Source organism: Melospiza georgiana, chromosome 9, assembly GCF_028018845.1.
Source record: "Melospiza georgiana isolate bMelGeo1 chromosome 9, bMelGeo1.pri, whole genome shotgun sequence".
NCBI lineage: Eukaryota > Metazoa > Chordata > Aves > Passeriformes > Passerellidae > Melospiza > Melospiza georgiana.
In genome coordinates this window covers 29,549,057-29,565,398 of record NC_080438.1, presented here as the reverse complement: position 1 = coordinate 29,565,398, position 16,342 = coordinate 29,549,057, and the positions used below count along the sequence as shown (strand labels likewise).

The window sequence follows — 16,342 nt, the reverse complement described above, 5'->3', positions numbered from 1 at the left end:
TCTGGGTTGCAGAGCTTGATCTATTTATACTCCTCTTCATTTTAGGAGAGGCAGAGCATGGGTTGATCATTAAGCTGTGTGTGTTTGAACGAGTGTAACCCCTCCTGAATGTAGGTTGGCACCTGGGAAGATAAAATTGAGAGACGGGCACGTTGCTGATTAAACTGGTTCTGAACTTTTCCATCTGCCAGGCCTTCTGGTGTAAAATGTTATTGATGACACGGTGTTTTTCACACAACTCTTTCTAATAGGTTAATTTTGGGTCATAATCTGGGTAAGGGCTTAAATTGCTCCTTGTTTGTGTTGTTTGGTTCCCTTTATTGCTTCAGGAGTGTGAAAGGATTTTTCTGTGTTTGAGAGCAGTGGATGTTCAGGTTGTGAAGCTCCTTGATGAGCTGTGGAAGGGCAAAATATTCCCAGATGATTCACACAACTTGATTTTCATCTCAGGCCGCTTTCTGATGTAACTCATTGTGCTGCAGTGGATTTACTTGTCATCGAGCCCAGATTAAGTGAGAAAGAGGGAATTAGGTCCAGAGATTGCCTGGATGTGATTCTGCTGTGTTAAGGTTTGTGCAGTAATTTACACCATATAAAACTTATTTTTTAAGAGCTGCTTTGCAGAGGTGGGTGAGATAAATAATACCTCGCTTGCATTTCTCACCTTAGCATTCTTTTTGCTGTTTAAGATTCACACTGCATAAAGAAAGGCTGCAAGTGCTCTGAAATAAATGCCCAGTTCTGCACTGGGTCTCTACATGAAAACAAGGAGTTTTTTGGGTAGTATTTCAGTGTGAGTCAAAGGTATTTCTCTTTCTGGACTCATTCATAGCAATCCAAGAAATCAAAATCAAATATTGCACAATGTGCTTTGGAGAATTTTCAGGTTTTTGCCAAATTCTTGTATGTTTAAAAATTCTTCCCCTGGAATTTTTATTGTGTTGTTGATGTACATATGCACGTATGATATGAAGCATCTGTAGAAAAAAGTGTTTAAAAACTGAAATTTTTACCTCATGTGTTGGATTTTTTGTGTGGTTAGGAGTTGGTAATATCCAGGTGACCTTCTCATTCACAATGAAATACTGTGAAAATATTTTAGATCTCAGATGAATTGCTGGGGAATATTTTGTGCCGGTATGATTGGGATCAGAGTTACTGGAGTACCTGGAGTATGGAAAAAGAGCAGAAGCAGGGAGATGATCAGGCCCAGCTTTGATAGGTATTCCTTCAAAAAAACCAATTCTGAATTGTTTCTCTGGCATCTGACACAGGGATTTTGAGCTGCAAGCCTTGAAGAACTGGTTGTAAAATAAAAAAAAAAAAAAAAACCAAACAAAAAAACCCCCAAACCAATGTATAGACATTCTTCAATCCACTTCACAGTCCTTAAGTGGCTCTGGTTTTGTGTGGTTTCACATGAACCATTTTCTTTTTTAACTATTTCATGTAAGAAATCTTTCTGGTTTATTTTGAATTCTTCCTAACCCCATCACCCCCCAAAAATCTTTCTTCTTGGTTTAGTCTTTCTAAAAATATAGGGAGTTCCTGAAGAAATAGCAATGACCAAACAACTGGGGATCAGACATTGTACCAGGTTTCTGCAGCTTGTGTCCCTGTGCTGGTCAGGCATGACACTACCTGGGAAAGGTTTGCTTTCCAAAGGGAAGAGGCAGCCAAAGGCCCTGATGTCAAATATTAATGAAGCACTAATTAGATGCCAAGCACGTTTCCATATTAATGCCAAGGCCATAAAGTCAGACAGTGCTAAACTCACTGCAGAGCCCCCCTAGATGTCACAACAGTCCCAGAGTCCAGAAGAAAAGTGGGACAGAGGAAAGCAGAGAGGAGAAAAGCTTCTGGCATGACTAAACCATCAAATTCAAGAGCTTTGGAAACCCTGAGAGGGAATCCTGCCTCTGAGAGTTGTCAGGAAAAGATGTATATAACAAACATGATCCTGAAGATCTTTCATGCACCTGGGTGACCCTGATTATATGGGCTTTAAATGATTTTTATAGTAGGAATAAAGCAAAGAAAAAGGTCTCTGGGTTTTACTGAAAAGGGAAATTTTCATAATAAGAAAATTCATTCATAGAAAGTTTCATTGTAAGAGTTAGGAGCAGCTCTTAATGTTTTAATGCCTTTGTGAAGGATTTTGGAAAATGGCTGCAATGATACTATATAAATATTTAGAGGAGTGCCTGGTGCCATTATGTCCATGGCTTGGGAAGCCTTTGCACTTGAGCAATTTATTTTATGGAAGTAGAAGTACTTTTGAGATCTGTTTGAGAAAATAGGATAAGCTTTGCATATATTAGGCGTGGCATTTTAGTATAAGCTTCAAACACAAGTCCTTGGGTTTACAGCTCCTGCCTGAAACTTTTATTGATGGAAATCAAGACATTTATAATGTTCTGTCACTTTTTCAGCCTCAGTCCCTTTCCATGGCTGTGTGTAGATGGGAAGATCTGAGGTTTTTAGTGATGTGGGGTAGAAGAGAGGCTGGGAGAGCTGGGGATGGAGAAGAGAAGGCTCTGGGGGGATCTTAGAGCTCCTTCCAGGGCCTAAAGGGGCTCAAGGACAGCTGGAAAGGGACTTGGGACAATGGCCTGGAGTGACAGGACAAGAGGTGATGGTTTTAACCTGAAAGAGTAGGTTTAGATGAGATTAGATATTGGGAGTAAATGAATTTCTGTGTGGGTGGTGAGGCCCTGGCCCAGTTTGCCCAGAGCAGCTGTGGCTGCCCCATCCCAGGAAGTGTCCAAGGCCAGTGGGACAGGGTTTGGAGCAGTTTGGGACAGTGGAACGTGTTCCTGCACACAGCAGGGGGTGGGATGAGGTGATCTTTACATCACTTCCAGCCCAAACCAGGGTTCCAACCCAAGTTGACCAGTGGTAAGGTCAAGCAGGATTTTTCCATTTGGGGCCACGTTCTGATTTGCTAGCTGGTCTTTTTTTCCCCTTATTCCATGTAAGTTTTCCACAAAGGGAAGATGGCTGTAATAGGAAACCCTCTGAAGTGAGGCTGCCTGAACAGGGGGAACATCCCCTATCCCCTGTTCCAGTGGGATCTGTGCATCTCAAATCCCATAAGCACCAAGAGCTTCTTCCCAGTGAAATGCCCTTAATGAGGGCTTGAAAAGCAGTGGAGAAGGGAACAACCTGTCCCTTTCCTCAGCATAAATCAGTCCTTTACCTAAGCCTGCCTTTAATATAGAGACCCTGTAGCCTGGCTTCACAAATACCTTAAATCTTTCTCTTAAGCACTAATAATACTTAATAAAAGTTTTATGAGCAAGGTACATTTTAGAGTAAATTTTCATATCCATTTTCATTTTAAAAGAACATCAAGCAGCAAATGTATTCATGGCAGAACAAAGTAATTTAGGAGAGTCACAAAAACGGCCCTGGCCCCCTCTGAAATAGGAGGAGAGCGTTGATTTGGCAAAGTGACCAGCGGGGATGGGATTCCAAAACTTAATTCACCATGAAGGACTTGAGAGGGAAGAAATTCCCACTTGCCTGCTAAGATTATTCCTCTGCCTGCAGGGGTGAAGCAGAGCCTGGTTCATGAGGCTGCCCCAAATGTCCCTGGAGCTGGACAGCTCTTAGGGGATTCCTTAGGATCAGCATTAGCTGGGGCTGTTAGGGGAGCAGATTTGAGGAATTGCCATCAGAACCAAGGCCTTGGGTGGGGTTCATTGGCCAAAATCTTATCAGTAGTGCCGTTTCAGGCAGGCAGGGGCAGCCTCCCTTTGCAGCTGCTCCTCCAGGAGTGTGTCCCACCAGTGCAGGTGTTTTGGAAACTCCTGGCATCTCAAAGGCACCAGGTACCTTCCCTGAGTTACTGCCCTCCTGAGAACCCAAAAAAGTCTTTTTGTTACCAACCTCCTGCTGCCAGCACTCGACAGCAGCTGCTTTATTACCCCTTCAAAGTTGTCCTGCTGTGCTCCTCGCTTCGCTTCTGAGCCCATCTGGCATCTGCTGTCTCTGTGGGACAAGGAACAGTTGGAAACCTCTCACAAATTGTGTTCAGAGCCACGGAACAGTTCCCAGAGGAAGGGAACCTCTTTTTCCTCTTGCCTCGCAAGCCAGGGCTGTCAAGAGGGCTGGTTCTGCAGTGCTTGGCCAGAATGCAGCGTGCCAGTCCTTGAAGCACCTGAAGCCCTCCCTGAGCTCCCCTGGAACCATCCCTGCTGGATCTCCTGGCTGGAGCCAGGCTGGCCAAGGAGGATGATGCTGGGGTGCTGGGCAGGGCTGTGTGGGAGATGGAATGGGGATTGCCAGGCTGGTTTTTTAAAGATGTGCAACAATTCATACATTTAGACTTGTTTAGCATAAAACAATGTTCATTTCCTCTGAATAACTGAGTGTTGAGCTGGAAAAGTCTGCTTTTTTTTTTTTGTCTTTAAAAGAACATCAAGGAGGTTTGTGTAGATCTAAGTTGCTTGCACAAAGGACAGGTTGGAGTTTGTAGTGGACAGTTTTGCTGATCAAGTGTGAATCCAGCTTTCACCTTGTTGGCAAGGGCCCAGCAGGGCTCAGAGGACAGAAAATACTGCAGAATTTTGCATTTCTCATGGTTATTAATAAAGTATTCAGGGACTTGAATAAATGGGAATTTGTCCCCTGCCCAGTGAAGCTCAAGGTTGTCTTTAAACTCAGCTGGAGAGTGTCTGCCTCACCTGTCCTAAGAAACCACCAGAAAATGGAGGTTGCACACCCTCCAAGGCAATTTGTTCTACTGCTTTAGCTCTCCTTACAGCCAGAACATTTTCCCTTGTGCCTCACCTAAATCTCCTGTGCTGCAATTTCCTCCCATTAGGCCCTGCCACACTCCCTGTGGATGTGATGAGCACTTTATTACTTCAGCCTTTGAAACAGTTCTTTAGCTACCTGGGAATGTTGTCATTACCTGAAGCTACATGTATCCATGCAGTTTAATCCATTCTCAGAGGAGAAATGGAACTTGAAGTTATCCTGATGTCAGGAGATTTAAGAAAGTAAAGAAAGAAAAAAAAAGAAGGAAGGTATTTAACAGAAACCAGCTGCTCTGTGTTGAGCAAATAAAGTATATGAAATAGAAGTAAATAAAACTTTTGTATCTTATGTTTTCTTTCCACTTGAACTTAGATTATAGAATCACTAGGAAATTTTTGGATGGATTTTACAAGTACCCTTCCAAACAAGAACTGTTTCAAAATGTGATGAGAGTTTAAAAATCAGGTCTTTTGATGTCTGCAATAAGGGGTCATTACCAAAGACAAATTGTTTGTCTGGGTGTGCACTGCATCTCATGGAACAAAAAATGTCAAACCCTTCACTGTTTGCCTTTCCACAGAGGTTTAACAAACAGCATTAACGAAGGTGTGACCCATCTCATCAGCTGCTGCCTTTGTCTCTTGCAGGAATCTCCTTTATGTGTACCCACAGAGCCTTAACTTTGCCAACCGGCAGGGATCTGCCAGGAACATCACAGTGAAAGTGCAGTTCATGTATGGAGAGGATCCCAGCAATGCCATGCCGGTGAGGGGGCCCTGTGCTCCATGGGAGGGAGCAGTTAAAACTCCTATCAGGCTGTTCAAACCTCACTGAAATGCATTTTAAAATAACAGCTTGAGAGGAATGGAAAATGGTATTTCAGAGCAAAGAGCGCAGTTGCATAGAGTTTGCAAGGTGGAGCAGCTGGATTTTAGCATGAGATTGTTGATTATGAGGGTGGTGAGGTCCTGGCAGAGGTTGTCCAGAGAGATTCTCCGTCCCTGGAAGTGTCCAAGGCTGGGTTGGATGGGGCTTGGAGCTACCTTGGGTAGTGGAAGCTGTCCCTGTCTCATTCCTGAGGTGGAATTTAAATTCTCTTCCAACCCAACCCATTCTGGGATTCTGTGTTTGCAGCAGGCACTGCTCATGGTTGGAACAGAAGTTTTGCTTCCATGACAAAGAATTAAAGGTGACAGCTTTGTTCAGGGCCAGCAGTGATCCCCACTCAGAGGATCTGTGCAGGGATGGTTCCATCCATCAGTTCTTCTGCCATGTCTGTGTCCTTGTGTCACTGGAGTTGTTAAAATTGTGCCTTTTCAGTGACTGGGTGAAGTGCTGCATGTAAGGGAAGGGGCAGGGAACAAGGGGCAGATGTAACTGTACAGGTGCACAATAAATGGAGCTCTAAATGTCTCTGCGGGATTATGGAACAGATCTTGGCACAGTTTTATAGGGGGGTTCCTGTGTTTTTTTCCTCTTTTTGTAGGTCATCTTTGGCAAATCCAGCTGTCCTGAGTTTTCCAAGGAAGCATACACAGCTGTGGTGTATCACAACAGGTAAACACAGTGTGGAAGTGACTGACCAGTGACTGGTGTTAATTATTTAACAATCAGTGTCTGGACAGCACTCACAGTGACTGCAGTGCCAGTTGATGCTATCCTTAGAGTTTTGTGACAACTGGGAGACAGAGTCTTTGTTTGCTGTGGTACAGATCAGCTTTGTGTGATCCTGAGCACGTAGCCCAGCTCAGCAGATGCTCCGAGCACAGCTCCAGTCAGCAGTCGTGAAGATTTATGTTCCAAACTCACGGGAGCAGGTGCCCCCGTTGTTTTCTTGGAGCCTTTTTGACATTAGGTACAAATTGGAGCTACTTGGTCTTGAAAATAATTCCATTGCAGCTGGGGCGAGGGCTGCTGAATCCAGCAGGAATGTTTTCCTGGCTTTGCAGCTGTGCCAAGGGAGATTCCTGTCCTGCAGGTCGGGCTTGTGGCAGTATCCACATTGAGACAGGAGTTTATTGCTCATGTGGTTCAGAGTGCCTGTGTGAGGAGGAGGAGGCTGCTGCCCATATTTTTTTGGTGGAGTAGAAGTTTTTCCAGCCTTTGGTGATCAGAAAGTGAGCTTTAATCCCTTGGGGTAGCCCATACACTCCCTTCCCTGCAGATCCTTTAACTCAGAGGGTTCAGTCTGGAGCACAAGGTAGCAAACCACTGTGGGTGACTCAGCTGAGGCTCTGCTCTCTGCACAGATCTCCTGATTTTCACGAGGAAATCAAGATTAAGCTTCCAGCCACTCTGACAGACCACCACCACCTGCTTTTTACTTTCTACCACGTCAGTTGCCAACAAAAACAAAACACACCCCTGGAGACTCCAGTGGGCTACACCGTGAGTGTCTTTCCGTCCTTACATTTCTCAGGATTCATTCAAATGCATGTGCTGCCTCTTTGTTTAGCATCCCTGTGAACTCATATCCCATTGGAGAGCTTGGGAAATTGGCAAAAGCTCCAAGAAAGCCTTAAGAAATGAGTGGTTTTGTCGTTTTCCTCTCTTTGCAGTGGATCCCAATGCTGCAGAACGGCCGGTTAAAGACGGGTCAGTTCTGCCTGCCTGTGTCATTGGAAAAGCCACCCCAGGCTTATTCAGTGCTTTCTCCAGAGGTGAGCTGAGTTCTGCCTGCTGGAAACCAGCACAATACATGGGAGAAAAAATGAGAGGATGGATGTGTACACATCTCTGTGTGTACATTTATTTATTTCCTAAATGCCATTAAATTTAGACAGAATTTTAGTGTTTGTGTGTGGCTATGTGCATGTGATCCGGCCAAAATAAATGTAATCAGCAGAGCCTAAGCTCTGCTCTCTGTCACATCCTCTCTGATTCTTCCTCAACCTGCAGGTTCCTCTCCCTGGGATGAAGTGGGTGGACAACCACAAAGGGGTTTTCAATGTGGAAGTTGTTGCTGTGTCATCCCTCCACACTCAGGTGGGTGCTGAGAGCAGTCACTGGAACAAAATAATCTTCTGACAGTTAACTCTGTCAGAGTTGATGCTGTGTGTGACAATCCCTTGTAGTGAAATTACAATCTCATTTTCAGTTCTGAGCCAGCACACCTGTTTTTCCACATTCTGCTGTGAGTATATTTGAGAAGTTCTGCTTAAAAATATGAGTGGTTTGGCCTTAATTCACAGGGGGGTGAATGGCCAACAGTGTTTTCAGCCTGCTGTGTTTGATACAACAGCTCTAACACAGCCCAGGCAAATGATGTTTTCTTGTTCTTGTTTTCTTGTTCTTGTTTTCTTATTCTTGTTTTCTTGTTCTTCCCTTTCCCCTCCTCCTCTTTTGTTTCCTCCCTGTATTTTCCCTCTGTCTGCCTTTGATCTGAAAATAAAGATGACAATCACTTTGTTTAATCATTTGAGCTTTTGTTTTATTAATTCCCACTGTGTCATTTTGATGGGCTGTGTGTATTTTATTTGTGCTGTAAGTAGTAATGTGATTTTAGTGCATTTTTGTCTGGTTTGTCTAAGAATACACAGTCTGTGGGTCCTCTAGTTTTGCCTTGATAACTTTGAAGCTAGAATTAGAATTAGATATGGACAAATCTCTCAAAGATGTTGAACTTCTGCTAATTTTGTGAGATTAAATGGCCAGATAGAAAAATGAGGGCAAGCACCCATCCATGAGACACAAATCCATAGAAAATGAAGATATTTTGGGGATTCTTGCTGATTATTGGCTTTTTGCTTGTTTGTAGGACCCTTACCTCGACAAGTTCTTTGCACTTGTCCATGCTCTGGATGAGCACATGTTCCCTGTGCGAATAGGAGACATGAGAATTATGGAGAACAACTTGGAAAATGAGCTGAAGAGCAGCATTTCAGCTTTAAATTCCTCTCAACTGGAGCCGGTAGTGCGATTTCTTCATCTCCTGCTTGACAAACTGATCCTTCTGGTAGTAAGACCTCCTGTCATTGCAGGCCAAATAGGTATTTTATTTAAGTTTTATAGAGAATTACATAGCTGAAAGTTTGACACTTCCAATTTTGTCATATTTATGTAGAAGTAAAAAAGTCCATTTTTATGCTTTATTTTAGTGCCACTAATATACCAAGTGTCTCCCAAATAAAACATGCTGGCATCCAGATCTGGGGTGATATACACAGGAGCAATATTTAATATTTAATGGAAAGCTTCTAAAAGGACTGGGAATTTGGTGTCCAAATCTAGCCACCAGAAAAAGAGCCTGGTTTTCCTGGATGCTCAGCATGTTTTTAGCACTGGAGCTTGTTAAGGTGTCTCCATCCTGACAGAAAATAGGGGTTTCAGCCTTATTGGTCACCTTGGAAAATCTGGTGAAGTAGGAAATTACAGGTGCTGCATGTTCCTGTTGTGGATCTGATGCTGCCAGCATGGATAATCCCTTCTTTTGCTCCCTGTGAAGGGCTAAGCTCTGGCAGTACAGAAAATGTCAAGTTTAAGTCAGGATTAGATCCTTACTATTTAAAGTAGCAGTTTTTGCTGATTTTCTTTTGTAGGAAACCTGAGTTTGGACATAGTGGAATATAAGGATCTAAGACTGCCTTAAAAATACTTTTAAAAGTATTTTCTTAGCTGTATCATTTATTTGTTTAATCTTTCTAGAAAAGAATTTACCTGCATTTTAATTTTATATTTTAATGTTCTTTCACTCTTTCAGTGTTCTGAATTGTTTGTATGGAATATTATGGACATTAATGACTGGATTTATTTAAAATAAGATTTTAATTTTCTAGCTACTGTCTTCTTCATCCTTAATTTTTCAAGTGTGTAGTTTTTTGTGCTCATTTTCCGAGCAGCTTTTTTCTCTCAGCAGAATGAAATTGTTCATTTGATACAGTTTGTATTTTGGCTAAGGCTTAACTAGAGGAAATAATTAACTGAAATAAAGCATGATAAAAATCCAAAGGGTATTACCCATCAGTTAAACAAAGACTTGCTCTTGTTACCTTTGCAGTTGATGACCAAAGTTGGGCTGGTTCCAGAAATGGAGCTTAAGTTCATTAAGTTTATTATTAATAAAAGTGGCAGCAGATCACTGGAGCAGCTGTCCTGCTCTCAGGCTGGTCAGACCTGGTTCAAACTCCAGGCTCAGTCTGGGATCAGAAAATCTTGCTGAGCTCTAGGAAGCTCCACCATTTACCCTGCAGGAGGTGGATGAACAGCACATTTAGGATTTCCCCTGGGTTCTGCTGCCCTCTAAACCAAACTCCTCCCTTTTTGCTTTCAGTGAACCTGGGCCAAGCATCTTTTGAGGCGATGGCATCGATCATAAACAGACTTCACAAGAACCTGGATGGCAACCAGGACCAGCATGGCAGGAACAGCCTGCTTGCTTCCTATATTTATTATGTTTTTCGCCTGCCCAACACCTACCCCAACTCACCATCACCAGGTAGCTCTTTTGTTTTTTAATTTTATTTCAAGTTTGGTAAAAGAAGGCAGAAGCCACTTGCTGGCAGGTGCTCCTGAGCTCCAACTGCGTGGCTGCTTCCCTGCAGGTCCCTGTTATTAATTTGCCATTGTAGCCACTTAAAAGATGAGTTTAATTGCTGTTATTCAGAGATTTAATCATTTGATGATTTTAAATAAGTGTCACTGTTGAAGGATTGTGAATTAAGGCAAAAAAAAGGATTTTAGGGTTTTTTCTATGAGACAGGTGTGATGCACTCCTGGCCTGTCATGTTTCCCAGTCTCCTTCACAAGAACTTTTATACTTAATCCAGTTCTAGCAAAAGTTTAAACACTGGCTGGGTGGAATACATATCCAAAGGGTATTATCCATCAATTATCAATATCCAATTGCAATTGATGACCAAAGTTGGGCTGATTCCTGAAATAGAGCCTAAATTCATTGAATTTATAATTTATATAATATTCTACATATTTTAATGTGTATATATATACATATATATATGACATGGTTTTATTTCTATGTATACCTATAAAATACAGACATTATGTATTTAAGGCAGGAGTGCAAAATACTAGAAAACACATGTCTGGGTGCAGGAGGGAAATAAATAAATAAATAATATTAACAAATAAATTAATCCTAGCTGAGAGCAAGGGATGGGAAAGAGGTGGTGTGAGTGACAGCCATGGAAAACCAGGTTTTGGAAAGAATGTTCATGCACACAGTGGGGAAGCTCTGAGAGGTGTTGGGAGGGTTTTGTACCTAAAACTGTGCCCACCTTGGGTGGGTTTTGAGTGTGAGGTTTGGAAAACATCCCGTTAGCTAAAGACAATCCCATAGGGACCTTGTGCTTCCCTGTGGATAAAACAGCTTTTAATTCTCATGCTGGAGCGACCAGGCAGAGCTGGGTGTCCTGAGGGGGTCTGGGTGATAAAGGATGACCAGAGTTACCAGGCAGGGGAGGCCTGAGTGTCCTGAGGGGGCTGTGGGTGATGGAGGATGGCCAGGCAGGGCTGGTTGTCCTGAGGGAGCCTGGGTGATGGAGGATGGCCAGAGTGACCAGGCAGGAGAGGGCCTGGGTGTCCTGAGGGGCTCTGGGTGATAAAGGATGGCTGGACTGACCGGACAGGGCTGGGTGTCCTGAAATGATGGAGGCTGGCCAGAATGACCAGGTGGAGAGGGCCTGGGTGTCCTGAGGGGATCTGGGTGAGGAGTGGCCACACTGACTGGGCAGGGCTGGGTGTCCTGAGGGGTCTGGGTGAGGGGTGGCTGAACTGACCAGGCAGGGCTGTCTTGAGGGTGAGGGGTGACCACACTGACCGGACGTGCCCGCAGGTCCCGGCGGCCTGGGCGGCTCGGTGCACTACGCCACCATGGCCAGGTCGGCCGTGCGCCCCGCCAGCCTCAACCTGAACCGCTCGCGCAGCCTCAGCAACAGCAACCCTGACATCTCTGGCACCCCCACGTCGCCCGACGACGAGGTGCGCTCCATCATCGGCACCAAGGTACGGCTGTCCTCTCCTGTCCTGCCCTGTCCTGCCCTGTCAGGGACCCCTCAGAGCCCCAGCACCTCCCAGGCCTTCCTGAGTCTCAAGGAAGGGCGTGGGGGTGTCCCAGCCCCTCCTCAGCCCTCTCCCAGTAGTTTTTGTTAGCACCACAGGAACACTGCTCCTTGGAAATGTCTCTGACTTTTGGAGCCATCCTGGACTGCTGCTTCCACAAGTGTGGGGGCTGAGGCCAGCAGCTGAATCCTGAGCCCAGCTCTGTTGTGTCTCCCCAAACCTTGCATCCTCTTACCCCACTCTTCCCTCCTAGCCCCAGACTCCCTCCTCTCCTCTGCATTCAGCTGCTCAGGTTTCTCTGCTCCTCATGTCTAGAGTGAATGTCTTTCTTGCACACAGCAGGAATATTCCTGCTCCCTGCGTGGCCCAGAGAGGGTTTGGGATGCTTGGTGAGAGGCACAGTCTGGCCAACTGAGCACAGGGGCACTGACTCCCACTGACTGACCACCCCAGAAAGTGACATCCCCCTGTGGGTGCAGAGTATCCAGCATGGCTGTACTCTGGCTCTTGAGTAAAGAGTAAATTCAGTAAATTTCAGTAAATCCATCTCCTCCTGCTGACTTCTAACTACACAGAACCAACACAGTCCCAATCTGAGCCCTTCATTTTGTGCCTAAAGTAGGTGGGATGGGATGAGCCAGGACAAAGCAGTGTTGGTAATTCCCTCCCTTGAGAGGGGTGCCCGAGCTGCTTTGGGGTTTTTTCTTTTCTTTTTTTTTTTTTTATTCTTCAAACTGTGATAACTTCACCAGGGTGAGACTCTTTCTCACCATGACCTTTCACTCTTCCAGCAGAGGTGAATTCCTGAGCCCTTTCAGGGAGCTGTTAAATTCCTTTGGAAGTTTAGGGAGCAAGGTTGTTACCAAAGCCACCACCCTGACCAGGCAGGTTGACGTGGCTGATGCTGGGTTTTATAAGAGCAAGAAAAACACAGTTTGAGGAAGAGGTTACCAATTTTAGATGAATAACATCATTTACTGACCAAATAAGAGGCTGAAGAATTGTGGGTAGGCAAATGATTATTTCTTACATCAAAGATTGGACTTAGAAGTCTTGAAATATTTTAAAGACCACTTCAGTATCTTGCTAATTAAACAAGCCTGACCTTTTGTGAAATGCCACAGGCACTGATGTGCATATGGAATTTACCCAGGCTATCAGAAGTTTAACGTGTGCTGGCTTGCTGAATAATGTCACAGTACAAAATGGAGAGAGATTTTCTTCCAGAGGTGTACTCCAGGCTTTAAAGGAAAACCTGTTCTGTGGATAATTGTTGAGGGAAAAGTTTCCTGTAGGGTAGTCTGAGCATCAGGAATTAACCTCAGACTGTACAGACTTTTGGTTGAGTGTAATTATTTCTGTTTCTTAATATCAATAGACAAAAATAAGGCACTTCTTGAGATGCTGACATGAGTAAAAGGGTGCAAAAATCCCTGTTATTTCTCCAAGTAATGGCTTAAGGAATATTCCCAGATAGATTCTATTTTGAGGTGCAAGTTCCCTATCACAGGAAGTTTCATGCTTTAAAACAACTCAAATTGTGGGGTTTTTTGTTGTTTGAGGGAGTTCTTCAACGTCCAGTCTAGTGTTATTTTTAATTTAAGGTATTTAGAGGTGTGGTATAAGTAAGTCACCTTTATCTTCATTTTGAAAACTCTTTACAGGATTTGGAAGATTTCTGTTTATTGTCACAGCAGAGGAGGTCTTAGGTCTGTCACTTGTTTTGCCATCCTTTTTGAATTGAAACCACGTAAATTTTATTCCCTACTGAAGAAAATGTATGAAATGTCTAAAAAGACATGTTTATAGTGATCCTGGAATGCTGGAGGTGTGCTGGGAAAAGCCCAGAAGATGTTGTGGGGTTTCATTGCTCTGCCAGTGGATTTTCCCAGGTGTGGGTTATGTTCCTGCACAGACCCAGCTGCAGGTTGAACCCCAGGGGCAGCACAGAATTTAATTTAACAACAGCTTTGTGAACTTTGGAGCGACTCTGCCAAGCAATAAGGAGCTCTTGTACTCTTTTGTTTTCTGAAGAGGAAAGAATCCTTCCCTTTCTACATTTTTGCAAAATGACTTTTGCGTCTGCAGACACAGTGTGTGTTTAATTGTTATCCTCAGAACCAGAATGTCAAGATTAGGAAACCCTGAGAGAGAAATGTGAGGGGGATAAAGGCATTTTCAAAATTAGTCCTGATTTTACAAAACAAGAGCTTAGTTCAGCATTCTGCAAAGCCCTTTCGACTTTAAATCACTGTGAGCAAAATAAAGCATGTTTATGGGGCTGAGCAGGGCATGGGGCTTTGATTTATTCCTGCCAAAAAGTAATTGAGATTAAAACACTCTCCTTATGTGTTCAGTATTTTTTTATTGGACATCTTAAGCAAAATTACAGCACTGCTGAGCTCTGCCTTGAGGAGCTCAGTGGATTAATGGTTTGAATCCCAGGTTACAGCTCTCACGCCAGGTTCAACCTTGAGGTGGATTTTAGTTTGCTGAGAGAAATAGATGATTTGGCTTGGTGAACTTTGCAGCTGATGTTGATCACTGGGATGAAATGGGCTGCAGCTTTGCTTTGTGTATTGGGAAAAAGCCCTAAGTTGGAACAGGAGTGAGGATGGAAGCTCTCACTCAGGTGAGGGTTGGCAAAATCAATGTGTGCTATTTATAAAGAATTGTGTCTGTCAGAGCTGCTTCCTGGGACCCAGGGAAGTCCATTCCATCCCCCTGACTGTTCCTGATTTGGGAGCAGCCTGTGTGACAGCACAAGTTTGAATTTTTCCTTCTTTCTGAGTGTCCCAAGGAGAAGAGAGCAGAGAGAGGAGGGATCCACAGTAATTTTGCCAAAATTATCCATTGCAGTAGAATTTGGAGTACAAACTAGATTGAGCTTTTGAAAAGCGGGATGGTTTTTCAAATGTTTTGCTTGGAAAATAGTTTGGTTCCAGAAAAGGTATGTGCTCTTTCCTCCCTTTGCCACAGTGCCCAGAGGAAATGCCCAAGTGAAATCCTGTCCGCAGTTATTCTGCCATCAGTGCTGCACTTTCATTCCATAGGCAGGGAACTCTGTGAGGATTGACAGTCAGCCTCTTCAGTTTCTTGGAATTTCTGTAAGAATTCAGAGTTTATGAACTCCAGGCTGCCCTGAAGGTGCTGGAAACCTCAGAGAGCATCCTCACATCTCAGCACCAGTTTTTCTGTGTCACAGTGTAAAATCTCATCTGGCTCCATGGGAATGGGTTTTAACTGAGGAAAGGACAAGTGGGATTTTTCAGGAGGAGGAGAGTTTTTGAATGTCAAGCATTCCAGACAGGACAGGCCAGACCAGAGCTGTTGACAGGATTAATGTTCTGTATGTATGTGAGATATAAAAAATCCTCTGGACTCGATGTCTCGACAGGCACCCGAGAGCGCAGGTTCTAAGTGCTGATGTGTTTGCAGTGTACCCACTTTGATTGCTTGTAAGGACTGAACTTTGACTACTGTATGGCATGCAACATGTAATATTTCTTTCCTTTCCCAACTGCTTTCTGTCACATGCCCAGGGCTTGGACCGCTCCAATTCCTGGGTAAACACTGGTGGTCCAAAAGCTGCCCCATGGGGATCCAACCCCAGCCCAAGTGCAGAGTCAACACAGGTGGTGTCTTCGGTAGAGGTTTTTCTGCCTTTGTTTTCCCTGATGTTTCCCTGTAGAATATCTTCCTTTCAGTGCATATTCCAGTTTTGGTTTTTCAGTTTGGTTTTATAAATTCTCATCTTGTCCCCCACCACCCCACCACACTGCATGAAAAACCTCCGATCGCGTGAACGTTCCCCCTCCTCTCATTTCAGTGGTTGCTGGTCTGTGAAATGTAAATGCTGTGACTGCTTTTGTTTTCTTTTTTTTCTCTTTCTCTCACACTAGTTTCAGCTTCAGGTGGAGCACATTTCTAAGTGGGAACATTAATCACAGCTTCATAGTTTTGTCCATGTTTGCCATTCCTTTCGATGTCGTGATCCATTTTGCCATTCTCATCAAGCATTTAGTACTCATCATCCAGTAATCCTTCATGACTTGTTTGAGTGGAATATTGTGAACCCAAATTGATTGCCACATATGAAATTCTCTCTTAAAACATGTCAATTTGAGTGCTGGAGGCAGTGATTTGCCAGGGCCAATTGTATTGTTCTGTGTTGCAAAGTATGAAAACTTTACAGCAGCTTCAGTCAGGAAGAGTTTATTTAGCCCCCATTGCCTGCTGTTCTTCACTGCATGGTTGCCTTGAACGTACCTCTCAACTGCTCCTCCTTCCTAGTTTATCAGCCTTCCCAAAATATTCAGTCCAATTCACTTACTCAAATTATTTCCATCAGAAGCAGAACTTGAGTGATTTTCCCCTTGCCCGTGGCAGCAGCAGCGTGGCTGTGGGTACATCCCCCCACGCTTGGCCTCTGGTAGATTGAGAGGTATGGGCTGAAATTCCAGATATTACCTGTGCATGTTGATGAAATGCAACAATGAAAAGTTTCATGCTTTGCAGCATTGTCTTTGTGCATCAGAACATGCAGTTCTTTAAATAACCT

At 43.9% G+C, this 16,342-nt stretch overlaps 1 protein-coding gene across 11 annotated transcripts in view; it reads left to right on the top strand.

The window, feature by feature from the left end:
- Positions 1 to 16,342, top strand: part of DOCK7 (dedicator of cytokinesis 7) — a 94,350-nt gene that overhangs the window by 46,686 nt on the left and 31,322 nt on the right. For 6 of the 11 annotated variants that reach the window (XR_009114850.1, XM_058030661.1, XM_058030657.1 and 3 more), the window contains exons 15-23: positions 5,412 to 5,529; positions 6,251 to 6,321; positions 7,014 to 7,152; positions 7,323 to 7,424; positions 7,663 to 7,749; positions 8,522 to 8,753; positions 10,034 to 10,198; positions 11,555 to 11,724; positions 15,324 to 15,428. Coding sequence is in view for 10 of the 11 variants with exons in the window: in XM_058030661.1 (XP_057886644.1) it covers positions 5,412 to 5,529; positions 6,251 to 6,321; positions 7,014 to 7,152; positions 7,323 to 7,424; positions 7,663 to 7,749; positions 8,522 to 8,753; positions 10,034 to 10,198; positions 11,555 to 11,724; positions 15,324 to 15,428 (1,189 nt within the window). In the remaining variant the exon portion in view is untranslated. The remainder of the gene's footprint in view (positions 1 to 5,411; positions 5,530 to 6,250; positions 6,322 to 7,013; positions 7,153 to 7,322; positions 7,425 to 7,662; positions 7,750 to 8,521; positions 8,754 to 10,033; positions 10,199 to 11,554; positions 11,725 to 15,323; positions 15,429 to 16,342) is intronic. The other 5 variants (XM_058030663.1, XM_058030662.1, XM_058030660.1 and 2 more) reach the window with 1 other exon arrangement.